The sequence below is a fragment of the Physcomitrium patens genome, chromosome 10 (assembly GCF_059467195.1).
Source record: "Physcomitrium patens ecotype Gransden chromosome 10, ASM5946719v1, whole genome shotgun sequence".
In the NCBI taxonomy this organism is placed as follows: Eukaryota; Viridiplantae; Streptophyta; class Bryopsida; order Funariales; family Funariaceae; genus Physcomitrium; species Physcomitrium patens.
Genome location: NC_143419.1, coordinates 9344528 through 9367651, shown reverse-complemented (window position 1 = coordinate 9367651; position 23124 = coordinate 9344528). Strand labels below are relative to the sequence as shown.

At 39.6% G+C, this 23124-nt stretch overlaps 2 protein-coding genes and 1 long non-coding RNA gene across 5 annotated transcripts; all 3 read left to right on the top strand.

Moving 5' to 3' along the window:
* The first annotated feature begins 1021 nt into the window (after positions 1 to 1021).
* Positions 1022 to 2512, top strand: LOC149988253 (uncharacterized). Its single transcript, XR_016505282.1, has 2 exons — positions 1022 to 1890; positions 2241 to 2512. It is a non-coding gene; the product is annotated as an uncharacterized LOC149988253 (long non-coding RNA).
* Positions 2513 to 5020: 2508 nt separating this feature from the next.
* Positions 5021 to 9594, top strand: LOC112287246 (patatin-like protein 2). The gene is made up of 8 exons (XM_024530072.2): positions 5021 to 5430; positions 6257 to 6444; positions 6569 to 6758; positions 6932 to 7102; positions 7285 to 7359; positions 7483 to 7704; positions 7899 to 8074; positions 8211 to 9594. Exons 1-8 carry the CDS (start codon positions 5299 to 5301, stop codon positions 9193 to 9195), a joined length of 2139 nt encoding a protein of 712 aa, XP_024385840.1. The 5' UTR covers positions 5021 to 5298; the 3' UTR covers positions 9196 to 9594.
* A 3085-nt stretch (positions 9595 to 12679) lies between these two features.
* On the top strand, positions 12680 to 16388 carry LOC112287293 (uncharacterized). 3 transcript variants are annotated; one of them, XM_090253690.1, is made up of 7 exons: positions 12680 to 12744; positions 12895 to 12981; positions 13163 to 13685; positions 14035 to 14758; positions 15111 to 15614; positions 15747 to 15817; positions 16072 to 16388. In XM_090253690.1, the coding sequence occupies exons 4-6, from the start codon at positions 14304 to 14306 to the stop codon at positions 15808 to 15810; spliced, it is 1023 nt and encodes a 340-aa protein (XP_090109816.1). In that variant the 5' UTR covers positions 12680 to 12744; positions 12895 to 12981; positions 13163 to 13685; positions 14035 to 14303; the 3' UTR covers positions 15811 to 15817; positions 16072 to 16388. The 3 variants fall into 3 exon arrangements, with proteins under 3 accessions (XP_090109816.1, XP_090109817.1, XP_090109815.1); XM_090253691.1 differs by lacking the exon at positions 15747 to 15817; XM_090253689.1 differs by lacking the exons at positions 12680 to 12744; positions 12895 to 12981 and having other exon boundaries at positions 13058 to 13685.
* The last annotated feature ends 6736 nt before the right edge of the window (positions 16389 to 23124 follow it).

Below are 23124 nucleotides of genomic sequence, written 5' to 3'. Positions count from 1 at the left end.
GATTTTAACTCTTGGAAATGGAGGCATTGGAAGCCTCAAGTGAATAGCACCACCCTCTCAAAAAAATAAGAATAAATAAATAAACAAAAAAGATGAAAAATGAAAAAGAGAAGTAGAGAAAGGTCTTTGGGAGCAACATCATGTGTGGCATATGAGATCCCCAGGCCCATGGAATATTGGTTGATTTCATGTAAAATCTTTGCCAAGGGCCCCATTGATCTCTTCTTTACAATTTTAGGGTTTGCATTCTTTTTGTTTCATTTTTTAAAAGAGAATTTGAAGGAGGAGATTCCACCCGGCTTTGGAATTGGGTTCAGCTGCTGATGGTGGAGGCACCCTTCAGGATCATTCATCCACCTTAAACTGCATCCATGTTTTCATTCATCCAAGGTGCAAAAATCTTGTGAGAGTGCTTCTTCCTTGTACATTCATTCATTCATTTCGTTCATTCAGTTTCATTTGTTGTTTGTGCCTATCTCTTTCTTTGTGGATTTGAGTGTTTAGCAACAAGAGAATAAAATAATAAAAATAAAAAATGAATTAGTTATTATTTAGGAAAAGAAACAAGGGGAATTATTGGGACGGTGGAGTTTGGACATAGTGCAAACAAGGGGGACACAAGCCCCAACACCAAAACCAAAGAATAATTTTACTCTCCTTGACTTGACTTGACTTGAGTCACCATTCATTCATGCAATCTACGACCATCTTTTTATGCTTCTTCTTTTCCATCTTTCTCATTATCTTTGGGTCAACAACAAAGATTTTGTGACACATGGAATTTGGGATGGAATTGAGGATGGAATCATACCCCAAATACATCTAATATATAAAATAATTCAAGTATAAAATAAAGACATAAAGAAACCCTTTCATTATCAACCTATATATTATAGATTTTGTTTATATATATATATATATATACATACACATACATACACATACATACATTTAACACATTAAATTAAATTAAATTAACTTGTTAAAATCATATAATAATATTAAAATATTAAAATATTAAAAGTTCATATTTGTGTTCAAAGTCTTGATGCTCAAAAGTCTTCATACCTTGACAAAACTATTATTTAGCATTACATAACCAATATGGAATGAAAAAATCATTATGTTTTCAACTATGATTTATTATTGTTAATGTATAAACTGCACAAACTTAAAATTTGTAGTCATTAATTTTTAAATCAATATAATATCCTTTGAGATTATTCAATGTAAGAAACACATTTTCTATTTTTGGCGGCTTATGTATGATGAGTCAATAATAAATAAATGGCATGAAATTCTTTTCTTCTTCAGTCACATTACTGTACATTATATATTTAATTTTATACATATGATATTTTCTTGTGAGTTTTATGGAGATTTTATCTTTTACAACAATGGCGTTGGATAACTCTATGAACAACCAGAAAAAATTAGTGGAAAAAAGCTTATAAATTAGATGTGACATGAAATTTGTAAAACCTAAAAGAATAATAAATTTAATAAAACCTAAAAAAATCTAAAAAAGGGCAAGGTGCTAAAGTTGTCAAGCCATCAAAATCAACAAACAAAGGAAGACATTAAATCAAAATAGTCAGCAGGCATCAAAATCAGCCTCTATTTGGCTGACTGTCAAAAAAGAATGCCATGAATGGGACATGAATGTAGACTGTTTGATCACTCCACAATTCAAAACCAAAAGTTCTCTTCAAGCTTAGATCACAACAAGCTTTGTCAAATACAATTTTGCAATATCTTATTCTAGCTTTCAACATGATTAACTTATGCTTCTTCTTCTTATAAGGCAATGGAATGATGTTGAAGCAAATAATACATGCTCTTCTCTTTATTCGCTTTTACTTCTCAATGCAGTGGCAAGTTTTTTCTATTGTAATTAACCCCCTTCTTTTCTTTTTCTATATATATATATATATATATATAAAGAGAGAGAGAGAGAGAGTCAAGGACTCATAGTGTGGATTGCACATCTTTATATGATTGTGCCATGTCTCTCTATGTCCCTCATGCTCATTGGGTGGCACAGTTAGCGGTCACAATGAATAGGCCTTTCAATGAAGAGAGTGCAAAACCATGCCTTCCTCTCCCTTTCCTTTATCCTAACTCATTTGTTTCATTTGGGAGATCTCCAATTATTTCATACACTATACTAAAAAATATGATGTGTATATATACATATATTGAAAAAAATGATTGGGTTGTGTACCACTTTTTGTGATCAGATTCACCAGAGCAGAAGTATTGTGTGGGTTAGCTTGGGATCTGAATGATCAAGAGGAGCCAAGTAGGAGAGGCATTAGGTTCTATTTCATTGATGAGAGTGAGAGTGAAAGCTTACCCTTGCTATGTCTGTTTGTTTGTTTGTTTGTTTTATTTGTTTAATTCTTTTAAATTTATTTGAAACAGTGGGACATTAATCTTTTTACTAATTGTTCATTTTGCAAATGTGGAAACTTCACATCTTAAATTTAACTAGTCAACCTCCTTGGTGCAACCACTTTTGCAATCAGATCATGGGCTAACAATGTTGCAAACCATTTCACCCTTTTCCTAATCTCCTTCACAATGACTGCATACACAACCCTATCTCCTCTCTTAAACAACACACACAAATATATATATACATAAATCTGTATGAAATTGAAATGAAGAGAAAGAGAGAGAGAGAGACAGTCCTGCAGGCAATACAATGAAAGAGAGTGGTGGTGGTACAACTCCTACAACCTGGAGAGTCCTGATGTCCTGATGTGATAAAAGCCCATCTGAACGTGTATGGTGGTGGGTACATTCACAGTCATTCCAGAAATGACTGACAGTTTGCAGGGGATGCCCAACACAACACAACACAACACATGGGGAGGTACCAACCCACCATCACCAACATGCCCCACAATAGACACAGGAAGAGATAGAGATAGAGATGAGTGGATAAACCAACATTTGCATGAAATTGAGGGATGCAAACAATAGAATAATACTGCAGGATTTCCGTTCAAAAGGCTAAACTCCACCCATCCATCCATCACCTGGATATCCCAGCACTGGCAGCAATGGTCTCCCACTCTCAATGCACTCACTCACTCACTCTTCCACTGCTGCAGCACAATAACAGGCAGAGGGATGGATACATTGGTGTCTGTTTGTGTGTCTGTATGTATGTGGGTCTGTTTTCTGAGAGAGAGGGTGTCTGTTTTTTTCATCTCTTTTTCCACATGGCTGTGCCACCACCCTTGTGGTGCTCTGCTGTTCTTGCTGCCAGCCATCCCAAAATCCCATACTGGATCCCCCCTCCCCACCCCCAACCCAAGTACTACTACTGGTACTGGTATTGCTACAACAACAACTAGTGTATGCCAAACAAGCAAGGAAACAAACAAACAAACAAGCAAGCCAGCACTTAGGGCTCTTCATGTGGGGGCCAACATGCCCTTGGGACCACCTCAGCCCTGGTGTGATTCAATGTCAGCAGCAGCTACAGTCCCTGATATGCTTTTCTGCTTCATATTCCTCTCTTTCCTTGAGTGCCTCTCTGTTCAGAATGTGCTCATGTATTTTAGCCTTGAGTGGGCACACTTACAGTGGTGCAGTGGTTGTGGTTGCATTATTCTTTGTTGTTCTACCTTTTGGCTCACTTTTCATGGGAGAGGGTTGTAATCCTGGGGAATGTTAGAGTAGCACTGGGATTAAAACAGATGTGCCCACATTCAGTGCTTATGTCAATTTGGGTAGGAGAGTGGATGAGTATCCTGTGTTGTCTTGGTTTTATTTGGAGGCTTGTGACTTGGTGCACATCCTGGACTTGGCCTTTCAATTATGGTATGTGTAAGTTCCTGCATTTATGTAAGATAGACGGTTTAAAATGACTTTCCAAAACGGTCTTGCAACTTGATACCATGAAGACCGGTTCCTTGTCCAGATTCTGTCTCTTCGGAAAGGTCAAATTTGTTCGGCCCTTGAAGTCCACCTATCAGGTTTAGAATCCCCTTCCAGGTTTCGAACCCTCGACCCTTGCAGCCTGCGTACTTCGAGCGCTCCGCATTCAATATGTCTCATCGAGAGACCTAGGAAACTCAGCCCTTGAGGTCCTCTGAGAGAAAATGTGTTAGATTAAGGTATATATATAATACTAATAATGATTTTGGAAGTACTAATTTCAGAACGGATTAATTATTGTCGGGAACCCCGAGTCAAGGAAGAACTGGGCCTTACAATAGTTAATAATTCTTGGACCTGCTCCTTGAAAGTAATCTCACTGATTAAAGCTTTTTCATACCAGTTTTCCAAATCATACTCTTTTCTATTATTGCAGACATTGACTATGCACAATGTCATTATCTGTGCAACACTGTACAATAGCTAGAGTAATAGTTCTGCTAGGAGGGGGGAATGATACCTGATTTACTGTTGGCATTTTGGTGGTTGGAACATCTTGGAATCTTACATGACAACAATAATTGTGACACAGTCTTTGCTTTCTAGATTACTTCTAGAGTGCAACTGAAACGGCACCCATACAACTTCGCTATAAGACCAAGTGGGTTCCCATTAAAACATCTCACAAAACGAACTATCCTCGCCGTGTCCCATGCTCTATCGTTTTGCCGTGGCAAACATATGCACTCATCGGCACTAACGTCCTCATAGAATCTGTTGGATTAAGGTCACCTCATGCTCAGTCCCAATCTAATAGCAACCCAGTTGCTAAACAAGCTCAATTACATTCACAAAATGTTGATTAATGGTTGGCTGTTACGAAGCATTCGGGGTAGCTAAAGACGCAAATGGCTGAGTAGCCTTTGGCTAGTTAAACAGACGATCAATGGAGGAGGGTCGTGGATCAGGTGCATGGGATCTTGTCTCAAAGGGAGAGTCTCCCTCATGCTCGCAACCCGCCACGGCTCATTATTGAAGGGTAACTAGTTTGTGAAAGACCGTCCACTGGTGGTTGAAATATTCGCCTCCGACGCAGCTTCCTGTTGCACGATGTGCGTCGAAGTGCAGTACTGTGGATCGGCAGCTTCGGTAATTGAGGATTAGACCAACCTTTGTAATTGCGGCTTTGAAGGTGGGTGCGCCTATGATCGGGTGAAAAGCGAGGACTGGTTGTCGTCCACCACTCCGGCCTCAAATACTCGCTCCTGCGGTGCTGGATAGAGCGTTCAGTTCAGTGTCCTGGGGGGTTAATTGAGCTGGATCTGCAAGAGGGCTTGCTGGAGAGAGAGAGAGAGAGAGAGAGAGAGAGGGTGTGAGTTTGTGCGGAGCTGAGGTCTTGCAGCAGTTATGCCTGGGTTCATGACGCAGAGGCCTACGGGCCAGGTTGGGAAGCGGGTGACTATACTGAGCGTGGATGGAGGGGGAGTGCGGGGACTTATCCCGGCCACCATCCTGGCCGAGCTTGAGGGCAAGCTTCAGGTGGGTACTCTTGTGTTGGTCTCGGCTTGGACGGATTGTTTTGCAAGCTTTGCAGTCTGCTTAAGGAATTGAGACGCTTATAATCGAAGACAATGTCGTGAAGCTCTCAGGGTTTCAGTAGAATCGTCTCTTACAATTCATTCCTCGTCACTTCGGCAAGCTACCAGTACCCTTGTGATATTGCAACGTAACGGTTAACACCTTAGAGTGGTTCTCATTTGAGGTGGGTAGGCTGCAATGAAGGCATGTAACAATTCGCCTTCATGATGCATGAGAAGCCTAGCCATGACGAATTGTCACATAAAACTCAGGACCCAAATTTGGAAGGATTGTATAGCGATTGTAGAGCGTAGCTGAGACAGACTTGCATTTCATCAGCGTCGCTACCTCTTTCCAGCGGCTCAGAAGATGGCAATGTAGTCGTTAGATTTCTCACCGCGGTATTCCAACTAGACGAAGCTTACTCATCGATATCAAGTGGGTAATGAGTGCAGCTAGTTTCTACTTTGAGATTGTGTACAAATCTGCTCTAGATCATAGGCCTACCGCCGTTCACGATGCCGTCCGGGCCGGGTCGACAAGGTAAGGTGCGGCGCGGGGTGTATCAGTGTGTGTCCGAAGGGGCCGGTTTTGGAACGATGAGGCCCTCTCCAATAGTAATCTCATTCGAGAACATGAGATTAACTTCTCGTTCATGTGAAATGCTCGCACAAGGAAGCTGGAGGGAGAGGTTGCAAACTAGAAATCGCTGATGCAAGTGAGAACATTGGATACATTGTGCACCACGTCTTCTCACAAAATATGTTGTCCTCCGTTTCAAAACCAGAGATTGGATGGGCCAGAAGCGCGCCTGGCCGACTACTTCGACATCATAGCTGGAACCAGCACTGGTGGACTCATTACCTCCATGATTTCGTCCCCAAGCGCCGAGGGCTCAAACCGACCTTTGTTCACAGCCCGAGAAGTCGTGCAGTTCTACCAAAAGCACGCAAACAAGATCTTCCCTCAGGGCAAGTATGTATCACTCGATCGAAACTATTAATCAACTTCTTCCAACAACGTCAAGATTCAGATTCTTTTGTGTCCACCGGGGATGAATGTTAAGTAACTTAACCTGCTGCTCTGGCTGTATCCGCAGAGGCCCGTTTGGGCAGACACGGAGGCACTTCATGGCCTTGAACGGGCCCAAGTATAAACCACGAGGATTGCAGCGCTTATTAGACCAGTATTTTGAGAGCGATCCTCTTCTTGACCGAGCGCTGACGTCCATCATTATCCCGGCCTTCGATACGAAACTGCAACAACCGATCTTCTTCTCGTCCTGGCAGGTAAACTCTCTCAATCGCAGTGCATGCAAATTGCACTTGCAGGATACGAAGCAATGAAAGCTGAAGTACGAAGCTCCGTATTCTGCAATTCCAGGTCAAACAGCTTTGGTCGTCACGATGATAACTAGGGTTTACTCAAAGTGTAATTAGAATGTGGGTTTGTTTGTGAATAGGCGCAAAGAGATCCTCTTGAGAATCCTCCCATTAAAGCTGTTTGCCGAGCTTCGTCTGCATCGCCGACATACTTCCCACCAATCCATTTCACTCTGACTGATACCTCCAGGGAGCCCAACGAAACACGAGAGTTCAACTTGATAGATGGCGGTGTTGTTGTGAACAATCCGGTGCGCTTGATCTTATTTTGTCTCATTTCATCCCACACGAGAAATGTCGATTGCAAGATGTTGTGTTGGTCTCCTCAATCTGACATTTTGCTGCCAGAAGTCCTGTATTATGCCTGTTTGTCATTTTCGCATTCTTCATAACTTCGCATAATTTATTAGTTCATTTGTTTTTTCTGGAGCAGACATATGTCGCGATTACGCAAGCAATCAAGGAATCGCAAGCCGGCGGGGCTCTGGCAGAAAGAGTGGATAATTCGGTATTACACTCGCTTGACATTCTTTTGATCAGTTCTCTGCTACGCTTTTGAGTCGAGTTGTGAGAATCGAGCCACAAAGAAATGTTGTTCTAGAGCACTTATTGCGTGGGGGAATGTGTGCAGAGCTACAACGATATCCTGGTCCTCTCGCTTGGTACAGGACAACATACAATGGGCTACGACGCAAGGGATGTGGCAAAGTGGGGAATTGTAGACTGGTTGGCAAACAAAGGCGAGGCACCTTTGGTTGATATGGTGTTCAATGCCAGTGCAGATATGGTGGACTACAACCTCTCAATCATGTTTCAGTCACAACAATGCGCATCCAATTACCTTCGAATTCAGGTAGTTCCTTGTCCTGAGAACCAGATTATATCTTTTTCTTTTTATGGTGCGAGATGACAATATGAAGCACAGAATGCAGTGAACAATCTATGGCTGTTGCGTGTATTCGTTTGTTTTGCATCGATGAGCCAGCGGCTTGTGAAGGAGAAGCATTTCTGTTAAGATGGGGGAATAACATTTGATGAACCATGCAGACAGACAACTTGAACGGGCCTCTTGCATCTGTGGACGATTCATCGGAATCCAATCTGTGGAAGCTAATGGCTACGGCGAAGCACCTTCTGGATGAGCCAGTAACTGTGCGGAACTTCCAAACTGGGAAACTCCACTCCATTCCTTGTGGTGGGACTAACCGGGAAGCTCTTTACAGGTATTTACTTTCTTGGTTCTCGAGAAATTTCACATGACATGTTGTAAGCCTCGCAAATTCAGAAATATCTGCAGATCGTTTAAATAAATTAGGAAGGTAGAATGTCATGATCTCATCAATGTTGAATCTTTTTCAGGTTTGCAGAGTGGCTATCAGAAGAGCGGAAGACCCGCCTGGCTACAGAGCCTCCACCAGCCCCAGTGGAGCTGGCCCCACCCCCTGTTGTCGTTGAGACTCCCTCTCCTCCTCCAGAAGCAGCTGATTCCCCACCTGCAGAGGAGAAGCCCGCGGAACAGCCAGCCGAACAGCCAGCCGCTCCAGAGCCGGAAGAGGCAGCTCCACCAGCTGCATCAGCAGCCCCTGAAGCCAAATCAGACGCACTCGGTGAGGATGCCCATGTAGTGGTAAAGGAGGAGAAAGCAAGCGCCTATGTCACGTTTCCCTACGTCCCAAGGGCTGCTTACTTCGACGATCCTTTCAACACCCGGAGGGTAGATTCTTCCTACGTTCCATTCAGTGACCCAGCTTACAGAGCTTCACATTCCTCACCGAATTCTTCCGACTACTCCAACTCTTCGTACAATTCATCCCACAATTCCTCATACAATCCCACGTCTCGCAACCCCTACAGCTCCTCATCCTACGAGACTTCCAACCGTGTGTCCACATACATGCCATCCCCGTTCGAGGATGCGTATCGGACACCGGCATACAGTCAAAGCTCGTACGAGCCCTCGTTCTCTACCTCTTATCCTGAGCAGAAATACCAAATATCCTACTCTTCGTATTCCAGACCTTCCTATGAGTCTTCCCAGGATGATCAATCCAACAACGGCTCCTCGTATGGCTCCTACTCATGCGATTCTACTCATGACAGCTATTCTTACACACCATCCTATGCTCCTGATACCTCAGTGACAGCCTCCGCATACGAGAGACCGAGCTATGAGTCGACGTCCACCTCTTATGCTGCTACTCCGGAGCCGACTCAGTATGCTTCGTATGGAGATGCACACTCTTCCTCGTCCTACTCCTCGACGTCTTACCGAGACACCGAGAGATTCGGAGCAGGATCAAGTGCACCAAGGGGTTATCAAGACCTCTTCGGCTTCTTCGCTTGAAACTTGGACGTTACTCACCGCGATTATCACGATCCTATGACGGACTTCATGTGGTATTAGGTAATAGTAGGATAAAGTGGATTAGTTATAGTCTGTGAACATGGGCTTTCTGAATCACACAACACATGCTGTGCACTAACTTGTGTACCAGGGATTAACACTACCATATGTATTGCGAGATCTAGGTTGCAAGGTCGCCGTATAATTTTGCCAGCCATAGCCGTAGACCAAGTCTATTGCCAACTTGGACTTGTGTGTTCTTATCCTTGAGCAGCAAGCGTCGCTTGAGATGAGGGGTGATGGAATCTGGAGTAGAGGTGGGGTCAGCAATTTGGCCTGCCCTGCCACACCACCCATGATGACAACATCTGTAAATAAAAGCACGGTCTTGAAATTTTAGACTTGTGTTGGTGTGTTTCGATTTGAGGACAGAATTGCTTTTCTTGAGATCACTCTCACACACTACCTTCCAGTGCGTTGGAGGTGTGACTTTCTGTACTTTCTTACACGAAAAAAATACCCCGTAGTTGGGTTATTAGTGCGACTGCATCGGATGAAATCTTTCGTTACGGCACGGTTGTGTAGCGTGTTTAAATTTACCAATGCATGCAGAAGCTAGATTGAATATGTTACCAGATTGTAAGCTCAAAAGTCCACGAAATTCAAGCTTGCAATCCGGTAACATATTCAATCGTTTTCTTCGTTGCAGCGCAGAACTGAAAGAGATGTGGGTAGGTTTAGAAGGTCGCATTAAGCAAACACAGCCAGCTCAATTGCAAGGCGTCAGTATCGCAAACCAGAAGATCAGGTTTTCTTTAAACACAATGTGCACCATAGCTCTGGACAGCATACAAAAGCAGTGAAAGTAAACGAACGTGCCAGAAGGTACATTGATCTTGATGAACAGCGACACCTCAAAAAACACCTACGACTGCCCACCACTCTGTCTGTGGCTAAAGACAGAAGTTTGACCTCACAAATAACACAGCCCCACGTTGTTGAAAGGACTCTATAAGAACCTGTATTTTTTTTTGGCAGCTCGACAGAATTATTTTTGCAGCCAATTCGTCGCTCCCCATTTGATCAATCATACACAGCAATGTCGCCATTCCGAAGCAGTACAACGTTTACACCAAGATCGGTTGGAGAAACGCCACCCGTTGCTCATCGCTCGAACGAAAATGAGCTTTTAGTATTTTTTTCCTCGGGGTTGGAGAGTCAACCATCATACAATGGCGACGAAGTAGCCGACATCAATCAGTGAGAGAGCTGGGGCCCCTGGAGTTGGGGAGCTTTGTTCTGGACTTGTGGTGTGCTTGCGCTTGCATGTCACAAAAAAACTATTTTCGGAACTGGCCATGAGACAACTCAGAGCATGATGTATGCATTCGTGTGCTCATTTGGCAGCCCTTGGTAGCTTTGATAGAACTGAAGCGAGTCTTTTCCTGCAAGCCTCCATTCTTCCCTCCGATATTTGTTTATATCGCTTCATGTAAAGGCGGCTACAGAAATGGGAAACCCATCTCCCCATTGATTTTATTCTTGTAGGTTGAGAACAGAGATTCATGAGCAACCTTGCAAACCCTTGTGTTAGGCAGTAACTCAGTTGTATAACACTTGGTGGCTTCTGCATTTTCCGTCACTTCGGATGCTTGAAATAAATGACTACATCAGCACAATCTCATGAATACATCCTTTGTAACACGCATTTCGGCTCGTCAGTTAATCCAAGCCACACGAGAAACTTGTAGTAATCAGCCCGGAAAGCTAATTATTAAGAAGTGGTGCACTTGTTACATCCATAGTTAAAACAGAACAAAAGGGGACAACTTTAATACCAGTCAAAGAATGGTAGGCACCACTGGTTTTTCCCAATCATCTACTCGCGAATGTGCCCAGTTTTTTTTTTTTTTTTTTTTTTTTTTTAACAACACAGGACCATGCTGCAGTGTTTCATCATCCTGGAAGGGTAATGCAATGCTTTTTGCTGAAGAAAATAACCTGGCTAGACCGGGTAGAAAAGAGATATAAAAAAGTGCCTGTCAAATCGGAGCTTGGCCCTGCACTTCAACATGAGCTCACCACTGGAAGCATACTGTCCTCCTCAAGCTTCTCATGAACTTGGTGTGATCCCTGGTAATGTTGTACCACAAATTTTTTCAGTGTACTGCTTCACTGCCAGGCTATGGCCACAGAAATGCTGTGATACAAGGACATGGCTGAGATCAGCTAAGCTCATCAACCGCTGTAATTCGTCGAGTACACATTAACTGCACCCGCTTTGTGTCTATCTCTGCCAGGTAAAACTAGAGTCATTGTAGTCGTGAAGTTGTGAAGGTGTGAAGGTGAATGTGTCAATTGGCGTGGATTCGGAGCTTGGTTGAAATAGAGACTCTGGAGCATATAACCCACGGTGCTGCTTCAGTGCCAACCCGGGCAGTGTCGAAATACCTCCGAGGTGCATCCATGTGGCCCAATTATGCTCACACACGTGGAGGGTGGTGTACCCACCACTGTTTAGTTTTGTGCAGCAATGAGTTTCGCTTCACGTTAAGGACCTGTGGCACCCACCTCTTGTTCTAACTTCACAGACTTCCACATCAGAGAATAGGAACAGATCTATATCGACCTAGTTCAGATGCTACTCTTTCTGTAATCAATGCGGGCACCCTGCGGCTTTCGTCTCAATTATTACTATGCATGGTACCCACGTAGATTTTTCTGCAAAAATTATTCCCTTCCGTTCTTCCTCCTGAAGGTTCAAACTAGGGTTGATGATTTCACCACTACTCGCCGGTTGTTCTCCTCAAAGTGTGAAATTCGGCTTGAGGCATTATGATTAACTGCACAGGCCAATTTGCAAGGCCGTAAAACTAGTACGTACTGCGGTTGGATTGTTCTAGTCACTAGGGGAAGATCAAACCCCATTTAACACATACTCTTCCAAGTTCTTTACTCTGCTGATCTCTACCCACATGTATATTTGAAAGAAAGAGAACATTCTAGAAGGATATTTACAGGTATCTTTTCTTGGAGTAATGTGGTCTCAACGCAGCCAGCTAAGATGGGTGGGAAGACCACTTGTAATTCAATAATCACTGAAACTGGGAGTTGTGGGGAGGTTTTAAAAGAATCAAGAAATAAATGCACAGAGTGATTTTGCTAGGCTCGAGGTTGGGATGCTTTTCAGTGCCTGATTGATTGTCACGAACGTACAAGTACTTCACGGCCGGTCAGACTACCAATGACCTTGCAGATTTCTGCGCTGCAGTAAGCCGATATTCGAGGCTCAGCACTGAGATTGTTACTCTCCTTCACCACTGTAAAGAGCACAGATGTTCATTTGTTTATTAAATTATATTATTGCAGGTATGTATGATGCGATTTTCTAACATGGCCCAGCTTTCATTCAATTGTGTGGGTGGATGTGGCATTTAAAAGAAAGTACAGAACTGTCTATCAAAACATTGACATGGTACCCCCCCCCCCTCCCCCAACAAGTGGGTTTTCGGTAGGAGTATGGATGGAGCGGCAAAATTTGCTCACTCTGTACATAAATGGCTCACCCATCCTGCACAAAGCATTTCTCAGAATATTACATAGTTCTTCTACCTGTCAGAGACGTGGAGAAGTGGTCTTAATCAAGGTCTTCATCCTTATCGGCCACTAACAGTACTAATTTCAATGGCCCTTTTGCAGAGACCTGCCAGATCGTAACAAAATTGTTGACAATCTACCTGTTATTCTGGGGCACAATGACATTGCCGATGGTGAATTCATGAGCAGGTATTGTCGCTATGTCGAAGCTTCTAATCCACAACGCTACATCGTCACACTCATTTATTCCCTTTCCACAGCGAGTTTTGGCAACGGAGAGAGGGATGGGCAGCGGTATTTTCATTTTATTTTGCTGTGGTGAGGATTGACGGTGCCAAGACCTTACCGCGGCGCCCCTTGTTGATGTCAGGTTTCGATGATTATTGATTGTACTGAGTGGCGGTGATCATTTTTCGTTGTCGGGGCTTTTGTGTAAGCTGTTTGAGGCATCATGGCCGGCTGGAACTGCTCGACTAGGAAGTGACTCCGATTGCAATTGTCAGGTACACCATGTCCACCCTGCGATTGACAGACCTAGCCTTCACGCAAGGCTGCAAATGAAGAATCTCATCTGCGCAGAAGTTTGTGATACGTGGTAGAGTGCCATTGAGCGAATCCCTCTGGTTCGAGCAGCCTTGGTGTAATTGACAGTACTCAGAGCATCTGGCCTCCCACGTCGGCTCCACTCAAGTTTTCAAATCTGTGGCAAGCTTCACAGATGCCGAACTCGTAGCTTGAGTAACCTCAACTTGGATACGTAGACAGGCATCCGAGGTGTAACAATGAGGCCAGGAGGCGCAGAATTGAGTCATTTGGGGCGAAGATGCGACACAATTGGGGAAAAGACTCGTAGTTGTAAAAGGAGAGAGTACGCATGACAGCCAAACGACAAAGTAAGAATTAGATCTAATAGTATTTCGAAGCATTAGTTTGATCTTTTAGAACATGTCTCTCCACTTCAATGACAAAAGGATTAATGATTCATGTAGGAATCACATTGTAAAGCTTGGCACATCACCCTTCGAAATCATAGCCTTGAAATCTTGAGAGCTGAGTTGTGTTGATTCGCTAGAATGAGAGCATCGGGGCTTTTGACGGACACCTGAGCGTTCTATCAGAGTACCCCAAACGTCTGTCAATTGCAATTGCAACATAGGATGTGTGTGGTGCGATTTCGGCGCTGATTTTCTGAAACAGTTGACCGTGATTCTTTTTAACACTGTAGAAACAACTATTATGCAGTGTCGCAAACATGAAGGGAGAGGAGGTGAATACCCGGCGATGGTTCCATCAAAATTGCTCACTGCGACCAAACTAGGCGGCTAGGAGAGGGTTTGACAAAAGAAACAGTTCATCACAAAATTCGCAAAAGACAGGGCAAGATTGTACCATACTTGCTCACAGTTGGAAAACAAGAAAGTCGACACTCGAAAACTTCAGAACTCCTGTCAGTAGAGCGACGAGAGAAGATGCTCACAAAGACCAATCAGTGGCTGTGAATCTCTGACCTAATGTGTTTCCAAGGTTTCTTGGAGCCGGGAAGTCACTACCAGATGAAGATCAATCTGGAGTCGAAGCTGCAAGTTGTTCTACAAAAGATAGCTTCGTCAGGCATATACTACCTCATCCTCGTGTGGCTGATTAAGATAGTAATCTTCGTCCTGTGGATAGGAAAGTGCATTCTCATCTGGCTCTTGAGGCTATCATTTTGGCTCATTCGGGAATGCATACGAAGGTATGTGAGCGTTGCACTTGTTGGCTTGACTTTGGCGCCACAATCGAGGGATCAAGATACAAAACAGATTTTCAGGAGGAAAGAAAGCTTCACTAGGAGCTTGGACTTGGTCGAAGAAGAAGAAGTAGTAGAAGCCGAAGTCCACGAGAAGGAAACAACATCGCCGTTGTTTCCGATTGTTCTGAGGGATCGAGTGCAAATTTGTGAAGAAGTTTTCGCAATTAAAGACAGGTTTATTTTGTACTCTCTGCCAGTCCTACCGTCGAATGCTTGATTACTTTGCGCTTATTAAGAGTCTTCGAATTGAGTTCACTGAGAAAGAAATCACGCATGTATCTCAACAAAATACAAAAACTGGCATGCAACAGCAGGGTGTCATCCATGTCGAGTTTCACAAAAGGCGCGGGGCATCTGAAAAACAGCTTCAAGAATGATGGAATAATTTGTTCACATTTTTGTTAAGAGATGCAAAGCAACGAACCAACGAGTACCCATCTACGATTAGTGTTGGTTTTGATAGCTTCGAGCATTCAACATTCATTGTCTCATGAGTAATGATCCAAACTATTGAATTACTGCGCAGAGAAAGATTGCTGTATGAGTTCGACCAAATTGTTGCACCCCAAGTGTCAGCCTTCCAACTCGGAGAGATCGTCGTTCCCATCAACGACACCCGACAATTGGCAACGTTTCTTAAGCTAAAACTGAGCCAAACGTGCAAGGAACAATCCGTCGAGGCTATCAACGCTGCTATTTGCGGAGCCATCCTCAACATCCGGTCGAAGGGCGCCATCAGCAACTGTGTTGAATCATGCTCCCAAAACCATGGTAACATTATGTACGTAGTTGTGTACATTGCGGCTAGACTCCGGGGCGACGACAAGATCCATCTCGTCCTCGTTGGCCGCAAAGTGGAAGACTTCCTCGGCTCCAGTGAGTTCCGCAACCGGTTCAACCCTCCTCGCACACAGGGTGACAAGGAAGAATGGTATACCTGGACTTTCGCCCACTTGCAGTCACTCAAGGAGAGTGCTGTCCAAACTGCGGAAGAGCTTCTGTCCCTTGACCCAGTCGATGCTCAAGTCTGGTAGCGCTTCCAAATCACAGAATCCTGAACCCTAATCCTAAATTTCCCTTCATGTACAGAATGTGTAGTGTTCGTCTCTTACGTGAAATTTTGGAATAGCAGTTTTGATGATCTACATTGCCTTCTCGCCAGGAGTGCTGTACAAGTAACAAGCAGTTTTGTAATTAAAGAAGATATTCCGTCTGAACTTTTATGAACGAAAGGTATATTTTCACGGGCTAAAGTGTTCAGCAATTACTTATTGTTGCCGTCATTGCCGTCCGTCATTGCAGTGATTTTAGAGTCGTGGTTATTGTCGAAGCCTATGATTCTACTGCTGTGTGTGAGAACTGGGCGGACAAAATTTGTTCTGTACATCTGAAAAACCTCTTGTGCGTGTCCCTGAGATGATGACCACTCAATGTAGCCGGAATAACGCAGATTCATAACAACTACACAGTTGTCTTCTCATGTGCAGTGTGAACATGGGCGCACAATTGCTGGCCATACAATCAGAATCCCAGAACCATTGATCGATCACTTATTACTGCATCTCGTGCTAGAATAGAATGCGGAAGAAATGAAGTCTTTCGATATGATGTGTATAGGTTTACAGAGCTTGTTATTGGTATATATGGATTTCAGAACTTCCTTTCAGTTATGAACCATCCAGAGGCTTAGCTCTCTGTGATAACCCTCAATAGTCCAAGTTGAGAACTGTGCCTCTATTCCTCCAGTTTGTTTCCAATTTTCGAATCAATTTTCAGTAAACTAGTACCATTACGATTTTGATGAGCGAGGAGTTTCCTACTCGATGTCGGAGCCACCACACCATCCCTAGTTATTCAAAGATTTCTACTAACAGCATACTCCAGAGCAGCATTCATTGAATCATCATTAGGTGAATCGGAGTCTCTAGTCTATACTATTTCTTCAGTCAACTACAACATACTACCCCTGCACAAAATGATGTCACCCCTAATGAACCCACAACACTGCAACCTTGCAAACTTCCAGAACAAATCATTTCACAGGTCGTATGTAGACACATTGAAAAACTACAGAAAAAGACTTTCTGATTGAAAGGCGTCTGAATTGATATTGGGTACATATCTGGTGTAGTACAATTCAAAAGCATTCCAAGCAAAAGCAAGCAATTGGACTCCAACACCACATGAGTACCTACTAAGTAATTCTTCTCACCCTTCAATACAATAAGTGCACACCAAAGCTCTTTCTTTTTACTTTTGGATAATCTCTTTGCCTCTCAATGAGAATCCTTTTTTCAAACCTAATTGCAAATTGGTTATCTTCTTTATCATCTTGCCCAATAGTCCACCCAATGGCTATGGGACTTAGGTCAATTGTCACTATCACCGGTCTTCTATAATTATAGTCCACTTGCCTTAACATTGGTGGTGATTGCAAAACCACTTTTAATCCTTCTATGGCCAACTCTTGCTCCTTATCCCATTCAAACCTCTTTTCTTTTCTCACTAATTGATACAAAGGCTCTACAATATGAACATAACAGGGAATCTATATGTGATAAAATATATAAGCATCCAAAAATCTTCTTACCTTGGTGGTGCTTTTATATGCCTTCATTCTTTCTATGGCATTTACTTTATTTGAGTTTGGTTCCCTTCCAGAGCTTCTATACAAATGTCCAACCTCCATAATTTCTTTAAATTCAAATATGGACTTTTTAAAGGACAAGTGAGACTTATCTCTTCAAGTTTCTTCAAAATGTACTCTACATCTTTAATATGTTCTCTTACAAATGCTTGGCATCCATCTTCTTTCAAAATCAAATCTTTAGCTTCTTCTTTGCAATCTTTGATTGGAACATCATCCAAAAAGAGTATGATCTTCTCCAATATAAATTCCTTTAAAATTTGGTTCATTGCATTTTGCATATGAGTCACTAAATTAGTTGCACCTCGCGGCAAGGTACATATGTGTACTAGATCCAAAAGAGTCTTTTTAATAGTTAGGTCCCTACTCTCCTTTGCTAATTGAAATTGATCATAATCCAAATATAAATTTTTATTAAAATAAATAACATGTTTCACAAATGCTTCCACTACTTCATTTATCATTGATTTGGAATCCATATTTTTAATAGTTATCTTCTTAGCTGGTTGCATATCTTGAATGAATCCAAGCACCTTAGACTTCTTTTGTATAGTGAATTATTGATTGGAATAAGATACAATAGATGGTTTAAAGATGCCCATTTTGATCTTTTCCTTCAATAAATCCACCATCTTAAGAAGCAAAATCTTAGATACTAAATTACGCTTTAAATTCTAAGGCACATGTGAAACAATAAAAATAACCATAGGTGCTACTATATTAAAGTCTACACAATCAATTTCTCCAAGTGCAAAGGCAAAAGCCTTATCATATTTGAAAAGCATTTCTAGAAACTTTTCTCTCTCTACTTTGATTAAAAAGTCATCTCTTCCAATCTTTAACTTGCTTAAAGACTCTTTAATAAATTAATGACTAATTGTCATAGATACACTATATAAAAGACCAAAAAAGAAGTTGAATAAAAGAGTTCAACAAGAAAACTAAAAAAAACTTGATTAAATCACATGAATATAAAATCAACTTTAAGAAAGATGAGCTAGAGCTCCAAGAGATATCTTGTTGAGACCAAAGATCCCTTCAACCTCGACTCTAATATATACTAGGTACTAGAAATTTTTTCAAGATGTTTCTAAATTGTTTGAAGATGAAGCAATTCTAAGAAGCTTCTTCAAAAGTTTCTATATTGCTTTAAGATGAAACAATCTTAAGGAGCTTCTAAAATAACTTTTTAATCTTGGCTCTATGGTAGCTTATTTGATTTGCTCTTTGGCATCTTGAGGCAATTGGATTATCACGAGCTTCACCTTCTTGGCCACAATCTTATCATTTGGATATACTATAGCCTCTTACAATACCACATGGCTATCAACTACTCCAAATTTCCTTAAAAAAATCCAAAACCTCCTCATATAATTACCTTGAATAAAGCTTCTTAACAACATTAGCTCCATTTCTATCCATATGCAAAGCTAGTTCGTCTAAAACCTTCATGTAATCATCTTCAAATCCTTCTTCTTAAATAATATCTAAAATGTACTCACTACTTAAAATCACATCTAATCATTTTAATTTTTTTCCATATTTCTTCATTCAATCTTTATATATATGACTCAAATCTCCAATTCTTTGAAATATCATACCTCCAAAGTTGTCAAATCCAAAAATTTACATTTAAGGCTATCTATATAAGAAAGTGTATGGATAAAAGAATAACTTGTATCCTTGTACCTCCATGCTACATAGATGCTCGTTAGAAATCCAAAAATTCTTTATTGGTTGAAATATGACTGTACTATCTCTAAGATATAAGATCCTTCTAATTTTTAGCAATATAAATCTTATCACAATTTAAGATAATATAAATTAAAATAAAATTGAACAGATCTAAATAGAATGGAATATAAAATGAAAAAGAGAATAAAAGAAAATAGAATAGAATTGAATAAAAAAAATAAAAAATAAAAATTTATTAAAAAAAAAGACCAAAGCTATATCTGATCAAATATCCAAATGGCCATGCACAGTCTTATATATACTTTGTCCAATCATCTTCGAACTTTCTAGAATGTTCTTAATGATTGCTTCTACCTAGATAATTACCTTAAGTCCTTTTTAGAATGTTCTATAGAAGATTCCATATAGACCACTAATCAAGCCTTAATTCTAGAAACTCCTCAAATATGGCTTCAACTACCTATCTCTATGCGTCAATAATATAAATATCTTATTCATACCTTATTATAGTTAATCTCCCTCTACTAATACAAAATGTCCTTGTTTTGCTTCCAATGGTATTTCTAAATTGTTCCTTGATAATGAATGAGATTTTATGCAAGTTCCAATATTGCATCATAGATGGAATAACCTTTCTAAAGGACTTTGTATTGAAGTTGTGGACATCCAATGCAACAAAAAAAGTAGCAATGCTCCAAAATATTGTTCACTTCATACTCTTGTTGGTCATCAATCACAACTAGTAGTAGTAGTAGCAATTGGTATTGATCCAAAAAGTACCTTGGCTTAGTATCAAATTCTTTGAATTTTAAAATATAGAAGACCAGATGAACTGAAATATGTGGGAGAAGCCTTAAGTACTAAAGATTATCAAAAATTAAATAAAAATATTATAAAACCTTATATATCCTTAAGGTAATTTTTTTCTAAATTTCAATAGCTCATATCTTACAATTGGACCATCTAAATAAACCAAAATTTTATACAAAGTATTGATGTACTTTCAGTAATTACTATAGCAAATTTCAATTACAAATTTATTATGAATCTTGAGATATCACCAAAATCCTAATAATAGCTTCAAATCCTTACTTACATATACTTTTTTGTAATTTTCTTTATATCTTATAAATTAAGTAGTCAAATACCATAAAATTTTGATATATATCTTTTTAACCTTATAACATATACTTTTAGAAATATAGAACTAAAAATTCGTCCAAAAATTCAAGATATGGCTTCAATCATTACTATCAACAAAATGACTCACTTACTAACTTTGAATTACATATGCTATCTTTAATGCTACATAACTCCTTTATAAAAACTCTAAATGCAGAAATTCTTCCACAAAAAATATAGGTCTTGAAATCATCCTTGTAGTTACACCTTTTAATCTCCAAAATCTGTTATGAAACTCCTTGTATCTTCAAAAGAGCAAAAATATGTCTTAAAAAGACACCTTAACTTCAAATGGCTATAACTTTATCATTATAATTCCAAATATTTTAAAATTTATATATAAGTTGTAATTCAAATTCTAAATCTTACAATCTTTACTTTTGATTCTTAAATATGTCTTTTGAAGTCACCAAAATTCTTATTATGGTCATAGAAAGTCTCTTGAAAGCCTATTGGATATCGCTTTTAACCAATAGGAATGAAGATCTTCACTCTTTGCTTTCATTCATCCATACCTTATTTTCATCTCTCCAAATAAGTTTATAAGAGGTTTTAATCTTCATCTCTGAGCTCCAATATTTTCTTTAAATTTTATATTAAATATTTAAATCCTATATAATTTAAATATTATAATCAAAATAGGTAATTTCAAAATAAATTTTCTTACATCAACTTTCTTTAAATTAACCTACTAAATACTTTAATATTCATCAGTACTTATAAATATATTATATATTTTAGATATTTTTTATATATTATAAATAATTATAGTATGACAATGCTTTATTTGTCTATCTGTTTGAGGATGGAAGGTTGTAGATGTAGAAAGTTATGTATTTAATATCTTAAATAAAGCCTGCTAAAAGCTTCTTGTGAAGTATGGATCTTGATCTAAACAATGACACGAAGTAATCTATAGTGACAAAAGATAATATTAAAGAAGAGTAGTACATGTCTAACAACATTGATATTAGAGCGTACCACAACCAAGTAAAGTTGCTTTGAGAGTTGGTCGACAAAGACAACAATTGCAATATAATTATTAGGTGTCTGCAGCAAATACATATTAAGATCCATAGTCACTTGCTTCCAATGAGCCATAGGTAGTAGAATTGACTACAATAGTCTAGAAGTTACTTCGTTGAGTACTTACATTAGCATGACTTCTAAGAGTACACAAAAGCTCAAACATTATGATCCAAACTTCTCCAAAATTATATCCTTGAGATTTATTTTAGAATCTTTTTATGCCCTAAATGTCTAGATATTTTAACGTCATGTTCTTTTTAAAATATGTGCATCTGGAATATAGCATCATCACTCATATAAATTTACTTTTTGAAATAGAATAAGCCATCGCTAAGATAATAATCTTGATATTTTACATCACATATCTTCAACCGATTAATAATCATCTTAAAATAAACATCTCAATATATAGCTTCTTTTTATAATACTCTTCTAATTAGGTTTGAAATAATATTACTAATAGTAGCAACTTTTTTCTTGTCCTTTGATGTGGCATTCAAGTTTGATTTACGTAATAAGATATCCAATACAATTTATTATTGCCTTTGCTTGTATTTAAGCTGAATATCAAAGAGTTGTAATTATTTTTTCTAATGATGATATTATGATTTCATATTTTCTAGATGCAAATTGTGTAGTTAAGGTTGATAGTAAATTCAAATAGTCAGTGACTTCTTTAATAGATAGTGTCGCCACACCTTTGTGACATATATAATTGGTAGTTATTTTTCATTACATGCAAAATAATTGTGCTCTACTCTTTTGAGCTTGTGTGATTTATAGGCCATAAATTGAAGGTCCCTGCTAAAGTCTTATTGAATTACCATACCAATAGCAAAATTGAAAATATTGATGTGAAGTATATAGAGAAGGTTGAAATTATACAATTGCAATATTAGAGCAGTAATGAATGCCTCTTTCAACTTATGAAAGGCCCTTTTTTACTCTAGTTTCTATTCAAATTGAGCACTTTTTTCAAATAGGCTTGTTAATAAAGCAATAATATATACAAATTGATAAAAAAAATAGCAATAATATTCAACAAGGCTTAAAAATGAGTGAATTTTAAAAACATCTTTGAGGGTTGACTAATCCTCTACCACTTTCATCTTATCTATGTCTATCCACACTCCATTGAAGGATACATCATGTTCTAAAAGAGTGACTTTTGACTTCCAAAGTTCATATTTTTATTGCTTGTAATAAAAGTGACTATTTTGTAGCCGACATATCATTTTCCATAGATATTACTCATGCTCCTCAAAGATTTTATTATAAACTAGGATATGATCAATGAAGACAATTATATACTTATCTAAAATTTCTCGAAACAATCTATTCATGTGACCTATGATAGAGGTTGAAGCATTAGTGAGGCCAAAAAATAAAATTAGCCATTCAAAATGTCTATAGTACGTACAAAATGATATTTTTTTTATATCTTCTTTTGCAATAGATATTTGCCAATAGTGTCACGGACCAAAAATACAAACAAGAAATCTAAACAAGAAGTTCAAGAAGAAATGACAAGAACTAGATTATCAGATGAGTAGAAGAGCAACGCCAAGAGAATTGAGCTAGAGCTTCAAGAGATGTGTTGTCGAGATTGAAGAACTCTTCAGCCTCGACTCCTATATATACTACTGGCCTATGGTTCTAAGGAAGCGCATCAAGAAGCTTCCCAAGAACTATGAAGCTTCTCAAGTAACTGCCTAGAATCTACTAGAATATTCTAAGAATCCTTTAGAGCCTTCTAAGGGAATCTTTAGGGAATCTTCAAAGAATCTTTAGAGAATCTTTAAAGAATATTCTAAGAAAATATTCAAGAAATCTTCTGGAAGTTTCTAGAGATTTCTTTCTAGAAGGTTCTAGAAACTTGTCTCTAGAAAGGTCTAAGGACTATGTCCCTAACATCACCTCCTCCTTTAGCTTCGAGGTCTCCAAGAAGCAATGTTATCGTCAGTCAATACCAACGCAAGAAAATGAA